Raw genomic sequence first — 19,400 nt, 5'->3', positions numbered from 1 at the left:
TCATGGCTGATCCAATTTTCCTTTCAGCCCCAATCTCCTGCCTTCTCCCTGTATCCCTTCTTGCCCTGACCAATCAAGAATCTAACAACCTCTGCCTTAAATACATAAAGACCTGGCCTCTACCGCTGCCCGTGGCAAAGAATTCTACAGATTCACCACTCTCTAGCTCATCTCCATTCCAAAAGAGCGCCCCTCCATTCTGAGGTTGTGTCCTCTGGTCTTAGGCTCTTCCACCGTAGGACACATCCTCTCCACAGCTATTTTATCAAGGCCTTTCACCATTCGATAGGCTTCAATGAGGTTACCCCTCATTCTTTTGAATTCCAGTGAATACGGCCCAAAGTCTTCCTATGACAAGCCACTTTCCCACATTCCCACTTTTCTCCCCCAGATTATATTACTTACATAATACTAGGGGAAATTTATATTGACCAATTGACTTACCAATCCACATCTGTTTGCGAGGTCAAAAGAATCCTCAGTACACAGACGAAGCCTCTGAGGTTATGTGCTCATTTGCATACAGATGAACGATAAATCAGTGGGAAGGATGCAGAGGAGATTTACAAATAAATTGTCAGAAATGGCAGGCATTGGCTATATGGATAGCCATGCTGAGGCCTTTATTTTAAAAAGATATAAAAATTGGTGAGAAATTTAATTGAGGTTTGTAACTATGATGGGCCTAGATTCTCTTCTCAATTCTCCTATTGGGCGGTAGTCTTAGATTTAACGGATTAAAATATGTTTGATTTATAAATCCTCATCATATTTAGAAGTACCTGAAGAGCTGTACCATAACCTATGGATCAAATTTTGGAAGGAGAGGTCAGGCTGGATAGCTTTATCTCAACCAGTACAGATGTGACGGGATGAATGGTCTTATGTAACATAAGCTTTCTATGATCCAATGAAGAATGTTTTTGAGAACATATTTAGTTAACCTGCACCACATTTATCTTTATCTATTCTCACACTCAGCTCTTGTTATCGTCTTCATTTTCTCACAGATCTACCTTGTGCAAAATAAAACCACAGATCTCTAAACTGTATGCAAACATTATTTTCATGCAGCCTGGAGGTATTCCGGGATATTTTCAGTCATAGTTTTTCTCTGATGCATTTCTAGGGATTACAGTCAATAAAAACAGGGATTATGCAAGCACAAAGCTTCTTATAAAGTGCATGTTTTGACTAAGAAATAGCTCAGGGTTATCGAAAGGCAAAGTTCCAACCAACAGTAATTTTTTTCATATTTTCCTTAGGTGACTGAAGATTAGGACAGATATTTCTGTTCTGCTCTGGCCATCTTCTGAGACTTACTTATTTGTCAATTGTATTCCGTGCTGTTTTTCTGGAGTTATGTTTACTTCCCCGAGATCAAATGTAATATTCAAATACAATTCTAAAGTCTGTGGATGATCCTCCTTGATTTTGAAATACTAAAAGCACTGAATATTTTTACAGGAAAATATATTTTCCACTGCCTTTGACCAGATATTGGACTTATATTAATAATAAGAGTGAAATCACATGTGTATTTCAAAATAGGATTAAAATTGGCTTTAATTTCATATGACTAATTTTTAAAAATCTAAAATTGTAGAAATTTATGGTATAGAGAATATCCATTCAACCAGCAGTATCTGTGCCGGCCAAATTCCACATTCCAGCTCCTGAAATACAGCCCTCAAAAGGCATCAAGTTCACGTCCATATATTTTATTAAAGTAATTAAGATTTCCACCACCCTTTCAGACCATGAATTTCACATTCTTTCAACTTGTTGGGAGACAGACTGAGGAGATGGCAAAGCAAATGAAGCAATGCCTGTCTGCATGAAAGCTTTTCTGTATTTCAGGAACTAAGACTCCAATCCTGGACAACACATTTTCACAAAAATAAGTTTGTTGCTTTTCTTCCTATAATGTTTATAAATTTACATTTTCCTATATTGTATTTCATCTGTCACTTTCCTGACCACATTCATTTGATAACCTTCCACTTGCTTAACTCATTCCCAAAATCTAAGTAGGGAGAAGTAGGCACTAAAAATACCCGTACAGGAGGGATGGTTGGCACCTGAACTGAAGGGGGACTAATATCCTAGTGGGAATGTTTACTAGTGCTGCACGGGGTGTTTAAACTAGAGTTGTGGGGGCTTGGGAAACAGAACGCCAGAACAGATAGTGGGGCAGTTGTGGAGAAAAATGTTGTTAAGCCTACAAAGTCAGGAATCAAAAGGTCTAGTACAGTGGGAGTATTGTTCTGAGCTGTGTATATTTCAATGCAAGGGATTTTAAGGAAGGACAGATGAGTTTAGGGCAGTGTAAAATTATGAAATTGTAGCCATTAGCGAGACTTGCTTGCAGGAGGGGCCGGACTCGCAGCTCAGTGATCCGGGGTTACGTTGTTTTAGATGCGACAGAGTGGGAGGGATCAAAGGCAGAGAGTTGGCATTACTAATCAGGGAAAATGTCATGGCAGTGCTCAGTCAGGACAGATTGGAGAGCTTGTTAGTGAAGCTTCACTGGTAGAACTGAGGAATAAAGAAAGGTAGGACCACATTAATGGGATATTATAGATGACCCAATAGTCCACAGGATTTAGAAGAGCAAATTTGTAGAGAGATTGCAGACCTTTGCAAGAAGCATGTGGTTGCGATAGGAGATATTAACTTTCAACATATTGACTGGGACTCCCATACTATTAAAGGGTTCGATGATAAAGAGTTTCTCAAATGTGTTTAGGAAAGCTTCCTTAATCAGTACATAGAAGTCCCAACTACAGTGAGTACAATACTAGATCTCTTATTGGGAATAAGACAGGGCAGGTAACAGAAGTTTGTGAGGGGGAACACTTTGCAATAGTGATCATAATGCTATTAGATTTAAGGTAATTATGGAAAAGGATAAGGTTGAGATTCTAAATTGGAGAAAGGCCTATTTTGATAGTATCAGAATAGGTGGATTGGTGCTTCTCCTTCCCACCCTCCCCCCCCCCACCTTCTTTATAGGGCCTCTGCCCCTTCCTTTTTCAGTCCTGATGAAGGGTCAGCCCGAAATGTTGACTGATCGTTTCCACGGATGCTGCCCGACCTGCTGAGTTCCTCCAGCATGTAATAGGTGGATTGGGACAGGTTGTTTCCTGATAAAGGTGTACTTGGTAAGTGGGAGTCATTCAGAAGTGAAATTTTGAGAGTACAAAGTTTGTACGGTATTTACCTGTTAGAATAAAAGACAAGGATAACAGGATTAGGGAACCTTAGTTTTCAAGAGATATTGAGGCCCTGGTTAAGAAAAAGAAAGAGGTGCGTAGCAGATATAGGCAGGTACAAACAAATGACATATTTGAGGAGTATAAGGAATGCAAGAGGATACTTATGAAGGAAATCAGGAGGGCTAAAAGAAGGCAAGAGGTTGCTCCAGCAGACAAGGTGAAGGAGATTCTACAGATACTGTGTATTAGGAGCAAAAGAATAGCAAGGGAAAAAAATTGATCCAAGTGGTATTCTATTCATGAAGCTGAAAGAGATGGGAGAAGACCTTAAATACATTTTTTTTTATCTGTATTAACTAAGGAGATGGACATAGAGGTAATAGAAGTGAGGCAAAGCAGTAGTGAGGTCATGGACACTATACAGATTACAGAGGAGGAAGTGTCAACTGTCTTGAGGCAAGTTAGAGTGGATAAATCCCCAGGGTCTAACAAGGTGTTCGCTCGGACCCTGTGGGAGCCTAGTGCAGAAATTACAAGGGCCTTGGTAGAGATATTTTAAAAATCCTTAGCCGAGGTTATGTGCCAGAGGATTGTTTAAGAAATGCTGTAAGAATAAGCCAGGAAATTATAGGCCGGTGAGCCTGACATCAGTAGCGGGAATCCTGACATTCAAGATGAGGTAGCAAATTTGATATACTTTGGCTTCACAGGAGAAATGAGAGAGTGGTTGTAGGAGGTTGTCTCTCTGACTGGAGGCCTGTGACTAGTGGTGCGCCACAGGGATCAGTGCTGGTTCATTTGTTATTTGTCATACCAACAATCAGAATGATAATGTGGTTAACTGGATCAGCAAATTTATGAACGACACCAAGGTTGGGGGTGTAGTGGACAGCGAGAAGGGCGATCAAGGCTTGCAGTGGGAGCTGGACCTGCTGAAGAAATAGGCTGAAAAATGGCAGAGAAATTTAATGCAGACAAATGTCAGGTGTTGCAATTTGGGAGCACCAACCAGAGTAGGTCTTACACGGTGAGTGATAGGGTATTGAGGAGAACAAAGGGATCTGGCAGTACAGATCCATAATTCCTTGAAAATGACATCATGGATAGATAAGGTTGTAAAGAAAGCTTTTGGCACATTGGCTTTCATAAATCAAAGTATGGGGTACAGGAGTTGGGATGTTATGTTGAAATTGTATAAGATATTGGTAAAGCCTAATTTGGACTATTGTAAAAACGCAAACAACAGGAATTCTGCAGATGCTGGAAATTCAAGCAACACACATCAAAGTTGCTGGTGAGCGCAGCAGGCCAGGCAGCATCTCTAGGAAAAGGTACAGTCGACGTTTCAGGCCGAGACCCTTTGTCAGGACTAACTGAAGGAAGAGTTAGTAAGAGATTTGAAAGTGGGAGGGGGAGGGGGAGATCCAAAATGATAGGAGAAGACAGGAGGGGGAGTGATGGCGCCAAGAGCTGGACAGGTGATTGGCAAAGGGGATACGAGAGGATCATGGGACAGGAGGTCCGGGAAGAAAGACAAGGGGGGGGGGGAACCCAGAGGATGGGCAAGGGATCATGGGACCTCCTGTCCCATGATCCTCTCGTATCCCCTTTGCCAATCACCTGTCCAGCTCTTGGCGCCATCACTCCCCCTCCTGTCTTCTCCTATCATTTTGGATCTCCCCCTCCCCCTCCCACTTTCAAATCTCTTACTAACTCTTCCTTCAGTTAGTCCTGACAAAGGGTCTCGGCCTGAAACGTCGACTGCACCTCTTCCTAGACATGCTGCCTGGCCTGCTGCGTTCACCAGCAACTTTGATGTGTGTTGTTTGGACTATTGTGTGCAGTTTTGGTCAGCTACCTACAGGAAAGATGTAAATAAGATTGAAAGAGTACAGAGAAAATTTACAAGGATGTTGCTGGAATTGGAGGGCCTGAGTTATCAGGAAAGGTTGAATAGGTTAGGATTTATTCCCTTGAACATAGAAGAGGAGGTATACAAAATTATGAGGGGTATGGATAAGGTGAATGCAAGCAGGCTTTTTCCACTGAGGTTCGGTAAGACTAGAGGTCATGGGTTAAGGGTGAAAGATGAAATATTTAAGGAGAACTATTTAAGTGAAAGAGGCGGAGCTAAGTAGTTATGGTGCCCAATGGCAACTCCTTTGCTTGCATCTTTGAAAACAGTCCTATTTCCATCTTTAATATCTCTACTTCTCCCTTTCAGGTTTCTTTTGAAGACCCTGACCTGGAGTTACACGCTGACTACAGTTCTTTGTGGGAATGGGACCTGCTCTCGGGGTTCCACAATCGGCCACTATTCGGCATGCCAAAGTCTCGGCCTAAGATCTCGGCATGGTTTCAGAAGCCTAGGATCTCGAGTAACTGGAGATGGGCGAATCGAGGGTCGGTGTCACCACAGGAGATCCGTGTGTCGTTGGGGGAGTTGGAACATCTACTGTGTGCCTGGGGACCTGAGATCCTTGCGATCTCCAGGCACAGAGCTCGGAAAAAGCGATGTAACAGACATTTAACATCGTAATCCAGCGAGTTGTTTGTTATGTCTCCCTGCTTGCTGGAAAATGGAATGGAGTCACCTCTTTCTCCCTTATTAGGAGAGAGAGAGCCTGCAGCATGTCAAATTATTGGCTGAACAATGTAGTCTTTGGGGTAACTGCAAGTCTGTGTCTTGCTATTGCTTTGCTCACGCTTGAGTGCTGGTAGCGGGTGTGCTTTATTTTTGCGAGTGGGGGGAGAGGGGGATTGTTGCTCACTGTCTCTTACACGCAGGAGGGGGAAGCTGGGGGGGACTTTGGGATTCTAACATTTAACTGTCATTCATCTTTGGGGCACTCCTCTGTTTTTGTAGATGGTTGCGAAGAAAAAGCATTTCAGGATGTATATTGTATACATTTCTCTGACATTAAATGAACCTTTGAACTAGAGGGCAAACTTCTTCACTCAGAGGATGGTGAGAGTGTGGAATGAGCTGTCAGCGCAAGTGGCGGATGCAAGTTCGATTTCAACACTTAGGTGAAATTTGGATAGGTACATGGAAGGGTGGGGTATGGTGGGCAGGTCTGGGTGCAGGTCGATGGACTAGGCAGATTAATGGCTTGGCATGGATGAGATGGGCTGAAGACCTGTTTCTGTGCTGTAGTGTTCTATGACTTCACGATTCTATATACACAATATTGATCCTGTCCCATCATTGTTTAGACTATTAAATATTTTGAAAAAACTGAAGCAAGCAACAGCCTTTCCTATCAGAAAACAGCCATATGGTGATAAACAAGTCATTTTTAAGGATTTCACATATGTCCTTACAAGTCAGGGACAGTTCGGAGATAATTAATAACGGTTAATAAATACAGGCCTACTGCTAGACACATCCAATGAATAAATAAGGGACCAGAGTAAGAGGCTGAGACCCATATAATAATGTTTTCGTATTTTCTTATGACATAACATGACGAAGAGTCACTATGAGGTGTCTTCATAACTCTAGAGCAGGGGTTCCCAAGCTGGGGCCTACAGACCCCTCGGTTAATGGTAGGGGCTCAATGGCATAAGAAGGTTGGGAACCCCTGCTCTAGGGATTTAGTTTGATCTCAGATGCTGCCTATGTGACGTTTTCCATGTTCTTGTTATAACCACGCAAGTTTCCCGAGCTGCCCTGTTTCACCTGCAGCCTCAAAAAGACTGGTTGGTTCATTGGCTAATGAACCTTAGCACAGTAACAATATAACAAAAGGTAGTTCATGATTTTGTGTGAGAGGGAGAATGAGTAGCAGGAGTACATGGAAATAATAGAGCTACTAATATTTCCCCCTCTTTGGGAGTTGGCATGAGCCTAATTGGTCAAAGGTCTACCTTCTATCACTGTCAGTACAAATAAATTCCTCCTTTTCTCAAACCCCTTATTATAAAACATCATTGTAACAAGATGTAATTTTCTGTCTATCCATATAATGACCAAACTTCATAATGGGACGCATAGTGCTGACCAATAACAAATTTGTCCTCAAAGATCTATTGACTTAATACCACACCATACCTATGGTATGGGCTGTCCTGTTCCATTATTTGTTGCTTTTAAATCTCAGCTCAAGTGGATCCTGAATGTCAAACATCAAAGATATCAACAAGCAGTATGAGCAGCCAATCACATTGAGGTATTCTTACAGACATCAAACCAGGAAGTTAAAGGTATAATTTCTAAATGAATATTTTGAACATTTTACAGAATATCAAATCAAGATTGAAATGTACACAAGGTTAAGGCATATGTCACCAACTTAGATGCCACATAATGGCCATCAATAAAACACTGTAGTTCAGGTTAATTCTTTCATGTGGGTCAACTGGAGAGTCTGAGTGCTTTTTTCGGGAAAGTAAATATGAAGGTTGATTCAACTCAGCAGCTGAACACATCTAGATATAGCAAATTAGTGGCTTGGAAGTTGGCAGAGTTTCCAGTTTTAAGGAGGTGGTGATTTTGTATGTCAATGTCTGCAGACACCGTCTTCCTTCAGCTAAATTATTGTCTGTGTGGCTGTAGATATGGTTATAGCAAAAAGGCGTAAATCTCTTAAGATCCCTGATAGTAGTTCCCTTCTCAAGCAGCATGAAAAGTAGCACTGAAAGTAATCCGATGCTCAGACTGGAAAGGTCACATGAAAAAAAATGAACTGTGCAGTTCCTGATGGACAATACCCTTTTGAAGGCTTTATCGTTCATTCCATATAGATCAGAACAAAGGCTAGAAAACAGGTTATTTTCTTGATTTATTCCTTATTTTTGGAAAACTGTAAGAACAACATGACTAACTGTGCCTACATCAATAGAGCTGGGTATCTATATATTCTGCTCTGTCTGTTTACTATCCAATGACATGAATTTGAAATTTTCCACTTTTGACTAACCCACATCTCCATCACACTCAACTGTTGTTTGCCCTTCTCTTCTTCCATCCTCTTTCACCTCCCCCCTCTTCCATCGACATAGTTCCATCAATACATCATCCCCTGCCATTATTCTACAAGAAGGGTCAGAGACGTCTCTATTTCCTGAGGAGACTGAGGTCCTTTAACATCTGCCGGACAATGCTGAGGATGTTCTACGAGTCTGTGGTGGCCAGTGCTATCATGTTTGCTGTTGTGTGCTGGGGCAGCAGGCTGAGGGTAGCAGACACCAACAGAATCAACAAACTCATTCGTAAGGCCAGTGATGTTGTGGGGATGGAACTGGACTCTCTGACGGTGGTGTCTGAAAAGAGGATGCTGTCTAAGTTGCATGCCATCTTGGTCAATGTCTCCCATCCACTACATAATGTACTGGGTGAGCACAGGAGTACATTCAGCCAGAGACTCATTCCTCCGATATGCAGCACAGGGAGTCATAGGAAGTCATTCCTGCCTGTGGCCATCAAACTTTACAACTCCTCCCTTGGAGGGTCAGATACCCTGAGCCGATAGGCTGGTCCTGGACTTATTTCATAATTTACTGGCATAATTTACATATTACTATTTAACTATTTATTACTATTTTTCTATTACTATTCTATTACTATTTATTATTTCCAGGACTATTACTATCTATTATTTACTAATAGTAGTATTACTATTACTATCATTATTTCTATTACTATTTATTATTTATGGTGCAACTGTAACGAAAACCAATTTTCCCGGGGATCAATAAAGTATGACTATGACTATTTGGTTCCACGTATCAACTACCAGCCTTTGCCCAACTCTCTCTGTTCTGTTTACTGGCAATCCGTCTTCTTCCCTCTCTGTCCTGACGTGGGGTTTTGACCTGAAGCACTGACATCCACCTGCTTGACTTGCTGAGTTCTTCCAGTTTTCTGGTTTTTGTTGTAGCTGCATACTAAAGGCAGCTTGTGGTCAAATACTGAAACACTGACCAACGTCCAAAAGAGAACCAAGAAGGCCTTGCAAATTAACATGCTCGGAGATGGTGGTGCAGGTGAGAAAAACAAGAACAGGCCCATGTGCATTTGCTGAAATTTACCAATGCTGTGAACATCTGTGTTTTTTGATTATCTGTGTCTCAGAAGGCATCAGTGGCTGACCAGCAGGATGCAAAGAGTGGGAATAAAGGGGGTCTTTACTGCTTGGCTGCTGATGACTAGTGTTGTTCCCAGGGATCAGTGGTGGGACTGCTTCTTTTCACGTTATATATGTCAATGATTTGGATGATGGAATTAATGACTTTTAGCCAAGTTTGCAGATGATACAAAGATAGGTGGAGGACCAGGTAAGGGTGAGGAAGTAGGGAGTCTTCAGGACTTAGACACATTGGGAGAATGGGCAAAGAAGTGGCAGTGGGAATACAGTGCAAGGAAATATATGGTCATGAACTTTAGTAGAAGGAATAAGGCATAGACTATTTTCTAAACGGAGAAAATTCAGAAATCAGAGGTGCGAAAGGACGTGAATTCTTGTGCAGGATTCTCTAATGTTTAATTTGCAGGCTGAGTCAGTGGTAAGGAGGGTAAATGCAGTATTGGCATTCATTTTGAGAGGACTAGAAAATAAATACAAGGATGTAATGCTGAGGCCTTATAAGCATTGGTCAGGCCACACCGCGAGTATTGTGAGCAGTTTTGGAGAGGGTCCACAGGAGGTTCATGAGAATGATCCGGCAATAACAGGGTTAATGATGAGAAGTGTTTGATGGAACTGGGCCTGTACTCACTGATGTTTAGGAGAATGGTGGGGGGGGGTGGTAGTTTATTCAAACCTATTGAATAGTGAAAGGCCTATATACAGTGATGCATGGAGAGGATGGTTCCTATTGTCAGGGAGTCTAGGACGAGAGGGTATAGCCTCAGAATAGAAGGAGGAATTTCTTTGACCAGAGGGTGGCGAATCTGTGGAAAACATTGCCACAGATGGCGGTAGAGGCCAAGTCATTGGGTATATTCAGAGTGGAGGTTAATAGGTTCTTAATTAGAAAGGTAGGAGAAGGCAGGAGCATGGGGCTGTTGTGTCCATCTGAAGGGTCTTGACCCGAAACATTGACTGTACTTCTGTCCAAAGATGCTGCCTGACCTGCTAGGTTCCTCCAGCATTTTGTGTGTGTTAGATTGGAATTGTGTGTTTCTTGTGTCTCTGTAGTGTGTTAAAGTTGTATCAAAGGACTGATATCATGACAAGGTTGGACTGTTTGAAGAAGCGGAGTGAGCTGGTGGTTTAAGGGAAGGCCTCTGAATTTCTGTTTGATTAGGCCGAGTGGGAAGTGTGACACTTGATAGATGAAAGGGAAAACTACAATTATGGATGATTTGGCTAGCAAAGCTTTACCTTGAAGAGTAAGATCTCCCAGTTGCAAGGAGCACTAGAACTGGGAAGGGTGATCTGATCAGTCATCATAAGTTATCCCTCATTAAATCATCAATGACTTAAACCTCAAGACAATAATGAATAAGTGGAACTCAGTTTAGAGCATGGGGAGATGGAACTGTGTAGTGTAGACTTTGTATCATCACTGTAATCTCTCAACCTCTCCGTACCTCACCATATTGACTTTTATTAATTCCCTGGGTCAGACTCCTGCACGCCACCAGCTGTAGTTCATTCTCACCCCACTGCAAACATCTGTACGTTGAGCAGCAGTCTGCTTCCTTTATGAAATCAGATTTCAAATTAGGCTTCTTTGGAACATGAGAAACAATGGGGGAAGACATTTAACACATCAGTTCCATATGTCAAATTAGCTGCATTCTATCCAAGTGCACTTAAGATACTGAAGAGTGTATAGGCTTAATGGAAATGCACAGTCGACCTAATTGAGCTGAGCTGGAGAACTGGGGTTGCATGCTGGGCATCCTGTTGCAGTTTGTCAGATCTGAAACTCCAGCTGGCTCTGGCACCAGGCCAGTTTGCAAAGAGTTCCTGGACTCAGGAGATTTGGGAACTTTGTTAGCAATTCCTTAAAACTACATGGCTCACTAACTTTTATGGCCCCTCATTTTAAGCTGTGAATAGTGTTTCAGTATTACTTCTCATAAAAGTACCATAGAGAAGAATGGACAGGAGATTTGTTTTAGAGAGCTTGCATTTTCAATCTGGTTGTGCCTGTTTTGAGGAAACATTAGAAAGCTAAAAAGAAACCTATTTACAATAACGTGATTGCCTACTTCGCAGATCAGGTTGGATGTGGCAGGCCACTAATTAAAAATTGTCAGTCATAAAATAACTTAGGAATTGCAAAGGAACAAATGTTAAGACCAATTCCATTTGCAACATACTTTGGCAGGTTATCATGTCAAGAATTTAGCACAGTAGTTTGGAGCAGACAGGAACACTCAGATTTTAACATGAAAAGTGCATTTAGTGATGAAAGGTTCTAGGCTCCTGTGCCAATTAAAGATATTTTGTGAGACTTGCTGTGTTATAGACTGCCGATTGCACTTGCCTTCAATGCAGCATTGACTCTTCTTCACCAGTAATTTATTACTATAAAGCACTTTAAAGCTGGTATTTTTATTTTGAACATGGAGAGATTAGTGTGGAGACTGTTAAGGCTGTACCATTCAAGAGCATTAGTGGAGCAGTCAACAACTGCTTAATACAATCTTTCTTTAATTGAACTACAAATCTTGTTATTTTTTTTCTTTGTATGAATTGGTACTCAAAACCAAACTCCAGTCTGCCTTGCATTCAAGAATTTCTCTTGAGCTTTCTTGTCCTGGTCCATCTTTGACTAGTGTTTGCTTGCTGGAAGGTCCCCAAACAAGCTCATTCACTAAAAACTTGCAAGTCGGATTCAGCTTCATTTTTTGGTAATCAATTTGACTTTTGGAAGTTGCTAATTGTGCCAAGGCCAGTTTCTAGCATGGTTCTTTTTAAACTAACACAAAATACTGCATTAACTGAACTTGTTCTGATAATACTTGGACAATTTTTGGTGATCCTTTTTTCCACAATATATAGTATAAGAAAATGCTTGCCATTAATCATCAAGGTAAATAAATATTGTTTTCCTAAGTGAAAACTTTGGAAATTATTCTCACAATAACAGTAGCGTTACTTGAATAATAAGAAACTCCAGCTGGAAGCATTTAACATAACTTTGGATAGGACAGACTCAATTTCTTTGCTTAGAATGCTTACAACAATAAACAATAACTTGCTTTGATTAAAAATCTCAACCAACAGTTCCACTATTTAAACATCTTTGAAGCCACAATTCAACTTTTGAAAGAACCACTGAACTGCTTCATCACAATATATAAAAAAAAATGGAAGTGGAACTTTGCACATTCTCTTGGATTCAAGCAAAAAAAAACATACCAGCATTTTCTATTTCTCTCATTTGCTTGGATGGTGGTTCATCAGTGTCCCAGGGAGTTGACTGATTGATAGGAGTTTGTCCCCATCTCACACTTTTATTTAGCATTTGTCCTTGGGTCTGACTCTCAATCTTAGAAGTGCTTGAGGTCTGTATTTATGAAGAAAGAACATAGAGATTTAGACATTATGTCTCATTATATGCACCACATCAAACCATCCTCTCTGTAGATATGAGACACATTTGAAAATATATTACAAATATTTACTCTGTAGACTGTTACTTTCCAGTAAATACATCAGTTTTGAATTAATACTTTCATTTATTCTTTTTCTCATGCCAGTAAATTGAATGTCAAAGTGAATTATGGTTGACTTTTGGCAAGCTGGCCCATTTAGGATATTGAGTCCATTGTGTTCTCTGGTTAACTGTTTACATTGTGGGCTCAACATTTGATTTTATTTCAGTTTCCAATTTTTGCCAAAAAGAGCAAAGTGCAACAAGCCAGTTCTTACATTGGTTGAATCTCTGTTAATGTGCAAAAATATGAAGATGACTTGACAATTTCCAGAATACATTTTCTACTCTAATATTTGTAACATTGTCCCAAGTGTATAATTAACACAGCAGAAGATTTTCAAAGAGTAAGCAACGTAAAATTAGTTGGACTCAGCATGAACAGGGGTTGAAGATAATTTTTTTTAATATGGCATTATTCTTCTATGTACCAAACAATGTTAATGAATCAGGGCAAATATGTTGTATTCATTTTAACATGGAAAAACAGAGATCTCACAAATATTTTTTTCAAACCGTTCATTACATATAACCAAGCAAATAAGGAAGTAAGAACATTACAGAACAGTGAAAATCAAATAATCTTTATGGCAGTTATACTCCTACTGCAGCAGATCTACTAAGAAATAGAAGGATAACGGTGTGGTGTTTAAGCTGACTTGCTGCATGTGCAGAATATAAAGAAAACATTCAAATTCAATCGGTTTTCATGAAATTAAACTAAAACACAGCTAAAATATGGCTGAGATTCTGATCTGAAAATTTTGTATAACCAGTTTTCCCTGTGCATGTTCTATATGTGCCTTGTGCTGTGTGTAGCTGTGGGTACTGTGTTTCACATCCTGGCCCTGGGGTAACACTGTTTTGTTTGGCTGTATTCATGGGTATTCATGTATGGCTGAGTGACAATTAAACTTGAACTTGACTTCAGTCATTCAACAAGCGAGTACATCGGAATGGGCAATAAACAACAATAATATTGTCAACATCCATGTTCCAAAATATGTTTAAGTAATTACTCAAGCACATAGCACTCTAAAATCATTGCATCATAGCAACCTGTTGACTGCCAACTATTAGAAGTCTCAAAGCATTCGCAGCGTAATTTGTGAAGATATAATAGGATGCGTAAGGCAATAGCTGAATCCAATTCTTCAAAGAATTTGTGGTTCTCCCCTACAGAGATGCATGATTATTTTTCCCTCTATATTTAATGAATATACCCCAGCAGTGTGGTTCAGTTGTAGCTCTGCAGAGCATATTGCTGTGGTTAAGTAACCACACAGTCACATTCACAGAGCATTTAAAGACCCTATTGCAGATACAATAGGCTCTTTTAAGAGGCTCCTGGATAGGTACATGGAGCTTAGAAAAATAGAGGGCTATGGGTAACCCTAGGTAATTTCTAAAGTAAGTACATGTTCCACACAGCACTGTGGGCTGAAGGGCCTGGATTGTGCTGTAGGCTTTCTATGTTTCTATTTCATATTGTTCAAGCATCATAACAAAGACAAGATATTTCTTCCAGCTACATGGTTTCGTAAATGTGGATTTAGAACAGACTGCCAAGTAGATACATAAATTACAGGGACCGCAGTTCACCAATTAGAAATAGTTGCATTCCGAGGAATGTATAAGCCTAGACTCAATTCAAAACTGTATTGAGAAGCTTAAGATACTTACCTTGCCTGAGACACAAATTATTTACATTATCTACACTAGACAATGTTCACTGATCAAAATTGTGTTTTATTACACAGTTCAAATTCAAGGAATGCTTTTGACAGAAGTTGAGGAAAATCATTCACAAGAACAAAACTGGATACTTTATTTTTGCACTGCATATGAGTTTATAAAACACACAAGGGCAATTCAGGATAAAGACAAATGCTTTTCCACTGTTATCAGCAAGGAATCAAAATTTTGTGCTCACAGTATTTCCTGTTGAAGCAGTTGAGGGAAAGACATAATTAAAAGTGTCTGGCAATTATGCTAAGAAAAAGAAAATTTACCATGCTAGTGACAAATAAAGTTATCATGAAACTGACTATTACAGAAACTAAGTACTCCCTAGTGCGCTGAAAGTAGTACTCACAACACGCTGGAGGAACTCAGCAGGTCGGGCAGCATCCGTGGAAATGATCAGTCAACGTTTTGGGCCAGACCCCTTCGTCAGGACTGTAGGGGGAAGGGGCAGAGTCCCTATAAAGAAGATGGGGGGAGGGTGGGAAGGAGAAGGCTGGTAGGTTCTAGGTGAAAAACCAGTAAGGGGAAAGATAAAGGAGTGGGGGAGGGGAAGCAGGGAGTGCATAGGCAGGAAAGGTGAAGAAGAAATAGGGGAAAGCACAATGGGTAGTAGAAGGAGGCGGAATCATGAGGGAGATAGTAGGCAGCTGGGGGAGGGGGCAGAGTGAAACTGGGATAGGGGAAGGGAGGGGGAGGGAATTACCGGAAGTTGGAGAATTCAATGTTTCATATTCCCTTCGGATATGTCCATACATGGCCTCCTCTACTGCCATGATGAGGCTAAGCTGAGGTTGGAGGAGCAACACCTCATATACCTTCTAGATAGTCTCCAGCCCCTTGTATGAACATTGAATTCTCCAACTTCCAGTAATTCCCTCCCCCTCCCTTCCCTTATCCCAGTTTCACTCTGCCCCCTCCCCCAGCTGCCTATCACCTCCCTCATGGTTCCACCTCCTTCTACTACCCATTGTGCTTTCCCCTATTCCTTCACCTTTCCTGCCTATCACCTCCCTGCTTCCCCTCTCCCACCCCTTTATCTTTCCCCTTACTGGTTTTTCACCTGGAACCTACCAGCCTTCTCCTTTCCACCTTCCCCCCACCTTCTTTATAAGGCCTCTGCCACTTCCCTCTTCAGTCCTGACAAAGGGTTCCTGCCCGAAACATTGACTGATCGTTTCCACGGATGCTGCCCGACCTGCTGAGTTCCTCCAGCGTGTTGTGAGTGTTGCTTTGACCCCAGCATCTGCAGAATATTTTGGGTTTGCGCTGAAAGTAGTATCATGCAATTGTGTTTAGACTACAGCTTCCTCCTTAAGGTTCACAAAATAAGGTTGAAACACTTCTCTTAGTTTAAAAATAAATATTTTCAGACCTATTAACCAAAACGGCTCAATTATCCAAAGACTCAAAGCACATTTATTATCAAAGAATGCATAAATTATACACCGTGAAATTTGTCTGCTTATAGGCAGCCACAAAGCAAGAAATCCAAATAAGACCAAAAACCACTGCATAGAGAAACAGAGAGAAAAACACACACACACAAACAATAGAAGCAAGCCAAGAACATCCCAAACCAGACTAAGTTCCAGGTCCACTCCCAGAGCAGCCGGAGTAGGCACAAATCTCGGTCCCCAGTTCGTCACACCATTGGGGCAGAAACCCACAGCAGCCGGATCAGTTGACAGCCTTGGCATGCAAAGAAAGGAATAAACATTGACAAGAGACCAAGTGAAATCAGCCTGACCCTCATCTCCGTACCCGACACTTGGGCTTCCAGTCTACCTGGGCCGACATTTAAATTGCCCAAGCACCGGATGGTGCCACATTCTAGGACATGGATCCTAGCACCCTGATATGTTAGGGCTGCCCAGACCAAAACCGTTCTCAATCTAACCAAATCGGCTGGGCGCTTGGAGTGATCCAACCTCACACCTGAGTTAGGTGAACGGGCATCAAAACCCTTCCTCATTGATTCCTCCTCAAATCATTCACTCCATCTCTGACAATGAAACAAACTCTGTCTGTGATCCCTGCTCAAACCTGCTGTGCCTTGCAATGTCTCAGCATGGCTAATCCCTCAAACCAGCCTCACATCTGCCTGCCTTGTCCCTGTCTGCGGCAATAGTTCACCACAACTTGCTTCAGAAAAGATGTTATAAGCAACGTTTTTAGTCGAATCTCTTGCCTTATGATTTACCAGTAAGCTGTCACACATCTTCGGTAGCACCATGTTAATCCCAACCTATAAATCCAGATAAGTTCTTCTTTCCAGTAAGATTGCAATAAGAAGTTCACATTAGGCTGTAATGAAAACTGGATAAAGTGAAGCAGGTTGCATTCTGAAAATTAAACATGAGCAAATAAACCAAATGTCAAAATGCTCAAGTCTCATATGTTTACCCTGTGGTATTAAAACTGAACTGGAAACATACTTGATTTTTGCTTTACTATCGTTCAGTCACATTGTAAACCACAACTTACAGAGACAGCAAAATTTCTGAAGATAAGAGCCTGATAGAAGACACACCTTGAGAATGAACATGAATTCAATCATTGCTAAGTAGCAATTCGGCCACTGATGTCTGCTACAGAATGAACAATCAAATTCTTACTGTTACTCTGATTTCAAGGAATGCTCTGAAGGGAATGAGGATAAAGGACCATTTCATATCAGTAACAGCTGCATAAAGGACAACCAAATAGGTAAATGACTGCTCAGAGTCAGAAATACACCCCTGCCTTCCCTGCACGCAATATTAAAATGCCTTTCAAACTATTTAACTCTGTGGAATTGTTTTCAACTTGGTTTGCGTTCTGCTGCACCAGAATTCTGCTGTGACGGTACAGTTCACTTAATTGGTAACTTTGATCTATAGGCCATGAAATGATTTATCATCACCCAATGTGGAGGTTTTTTCTTCCATTTCAAAGCAATGAATGCAAGCCAAATGTAGCTGCATACATGTCTCCACACAGTTGCATGCCCACAACTGTTCTAAAAACTTTCTTTAAGAACCTGTTTCCTTTGTCTCAGCAGCATTCCTGACTTCTCTCGGCCAGGCACTGACGAGCATAGGCCAAGCAAACCCCTACTTTATGAACCAGAATTAACTGGTTAACCTTCACCAAGAGCACAGGAGAGTACTGGACTGCCCAGCATAATGGCAACAATAATTTGCTTTCTCTCCCTTTGTTATGAGAGCAGACCACGCAGTTGCTAAAAGCAGAATTGATATACGGGAATCGAGGATATGTTTTGGCGCAGGAAAGTACCATGATTCTTTTGAATGGCGGAGTGGGCACAAACAGCTGATTGGCCCACCCCTTTTTCTATTTATTATGTTCTTGGGTCATTTTAGACATGGGTTCCATCAACTGCAAAGCATTCGCTGCCTCTGATCTCCACAGAACCACTACTTTTATAATTTTATCCTGCTGATGACTGTAGGCTCACAATATAAAACAGGGGAGAATGAGATCTCAGTAGCTGAAGCAAAAGCTAACCAGCAGATTTATAGAGTTCAAAAATTATCCACATTTAATATATACTGCAATGAGTGTTAAAACATTCCTGAAGATTTTCTTTAATACTTGTCAAAGTCTCTTTGGTTATCCCAGCCTTGAAAATTTTCCATTCTAATTGGCCAATTAAATATGGTTAAAGATAGGAAACATTTCATATTCATATTGAAAGGGGTCCATCGAAGAAAAACAGAACTATAATTTCACAGTGGACTGAGAGGAGAGCTAATGGTCTATTCTACAGATTATATATGCAGATTCAGTACTAGGTATAACAATTTTCCAGACTCATTTCCTTTCGGATCTAATTCTTTGAAAAAACAGATGTTGGAAACTTGAAACGAAAACAGAAAATGATGGAAACACTTTGCAAGTCAGGCAGCATCTGTGGACGGAGAAGATGAGACAATGTTTCAGGTCAAAAAAATTTAATCAGTAAATCATGTTTGGAACTATATAATAGTGGAAAGCAGGAATGGAGCAGTAGGTTTACTCTTTACTAAGTATCCTCGATGCTGTTCTAAATGCCAGCAACGTCACAGGCAGTATCTAACTAACAAACAAACAAACTATGTATCCACAATAATTGCCCTCTGTAATTCACCAGCCTTTATCAGCAACAGCACTATTACTTGTGACACTCAATCTCTTATGGCCTCCACCCTATCATACACAGTACTTTTATTTTCCTCATCTCCCTCTCCCTTCTGTGTAACCTACAACTTACTTCTAACTTGCATCATGGCCTGGTATGGAAACACCAGTGCCCTTGAACTGAAAAGCCTGAAAAGGTAGTAGATACAGCTCAGTCCATCACAGGTTAAGCCCTTCTCACCAGTGAGCACATCTACAAGGAGCACTGTCGCAGGAAAGTAGCATGGATCATCAAGGACCCCCGCCATCCAAACCATGCTCTCTTCTCGCTGCTGTCATCAGGAAGGAGGTACAGCAGCCTCAGGACCTTCACCACCAGGTTCAAGAACAGTTATTACTCCTCAACCATCAGGCTTGAATCAGAGGAAATAAAATCACTCAGCCCAACACCGAACTGTTCCCACAACCTAAAGACTGACTTCCAAGAACTCTTCATCTCATGTTCTTAATATTTATTATTATTTTGCTTTCTTTTCATATTTGCACAGTTTGTTGCCTTTTGCACATTGGATGTCTGTCCATCTTGTGTGCAATTTTTCATTGATTCTATTGTGTTTCATTGTATTTACTGTGATGGCTGCAAGAAAATGAATCTCAGATGTATAAGGTGACATATATGTGCTTTGATGACAAATTTACTTC

General features: G+C 41.0%; 1 protein-coding gene across 7 annotated transcripts in view; it reads right to left on the bottom strand.

The window, feature by feature from the left end:
• The window catches only part of LOC134339951 (kelch-like protein 29), a 489,081-nt gene that overhangs the window by 142,501 nt on the left and 327,180 nt on the right, over positions 1-19,400 (bottom strand). For all 7 annotated transcript variants that reach the window (XR_010016467.1, XM_063036765.1, XM_063036774.1 and 4 more), the window contains one exon: positions 12,539-12,686. Coding sequence is in view for 6 of the 7 variants with exons in the window: in XM_063036765.1 (XP_062892835.1) it covers positions 12,539-12,686 (148 nt within the window). In the remaining variant the exon portion in view is untranslated. The remainder of the gene's footprint in view (positions 1-12,538; positions 12,687-19,400) is intronic.

The sequence above is a fragment of the Mobula hypostoma genome, chromosome 2, assembly GCF_963921235.1.
Source record: "Mobula hypostoma chromosome 2, sMobHyp1.1, whole genome shotgun sequence".
NCBI lineage: Eukaryota > Metazoa > Chordata > Chondrichthyes > Myliobatiformes > Myliobatidae > Mobula > Mobula hypostoma.
Note: the sequence above shows the minus strand (reverse complement) of the source record. Positions and strands in the feature narration are given on the sequence as shown.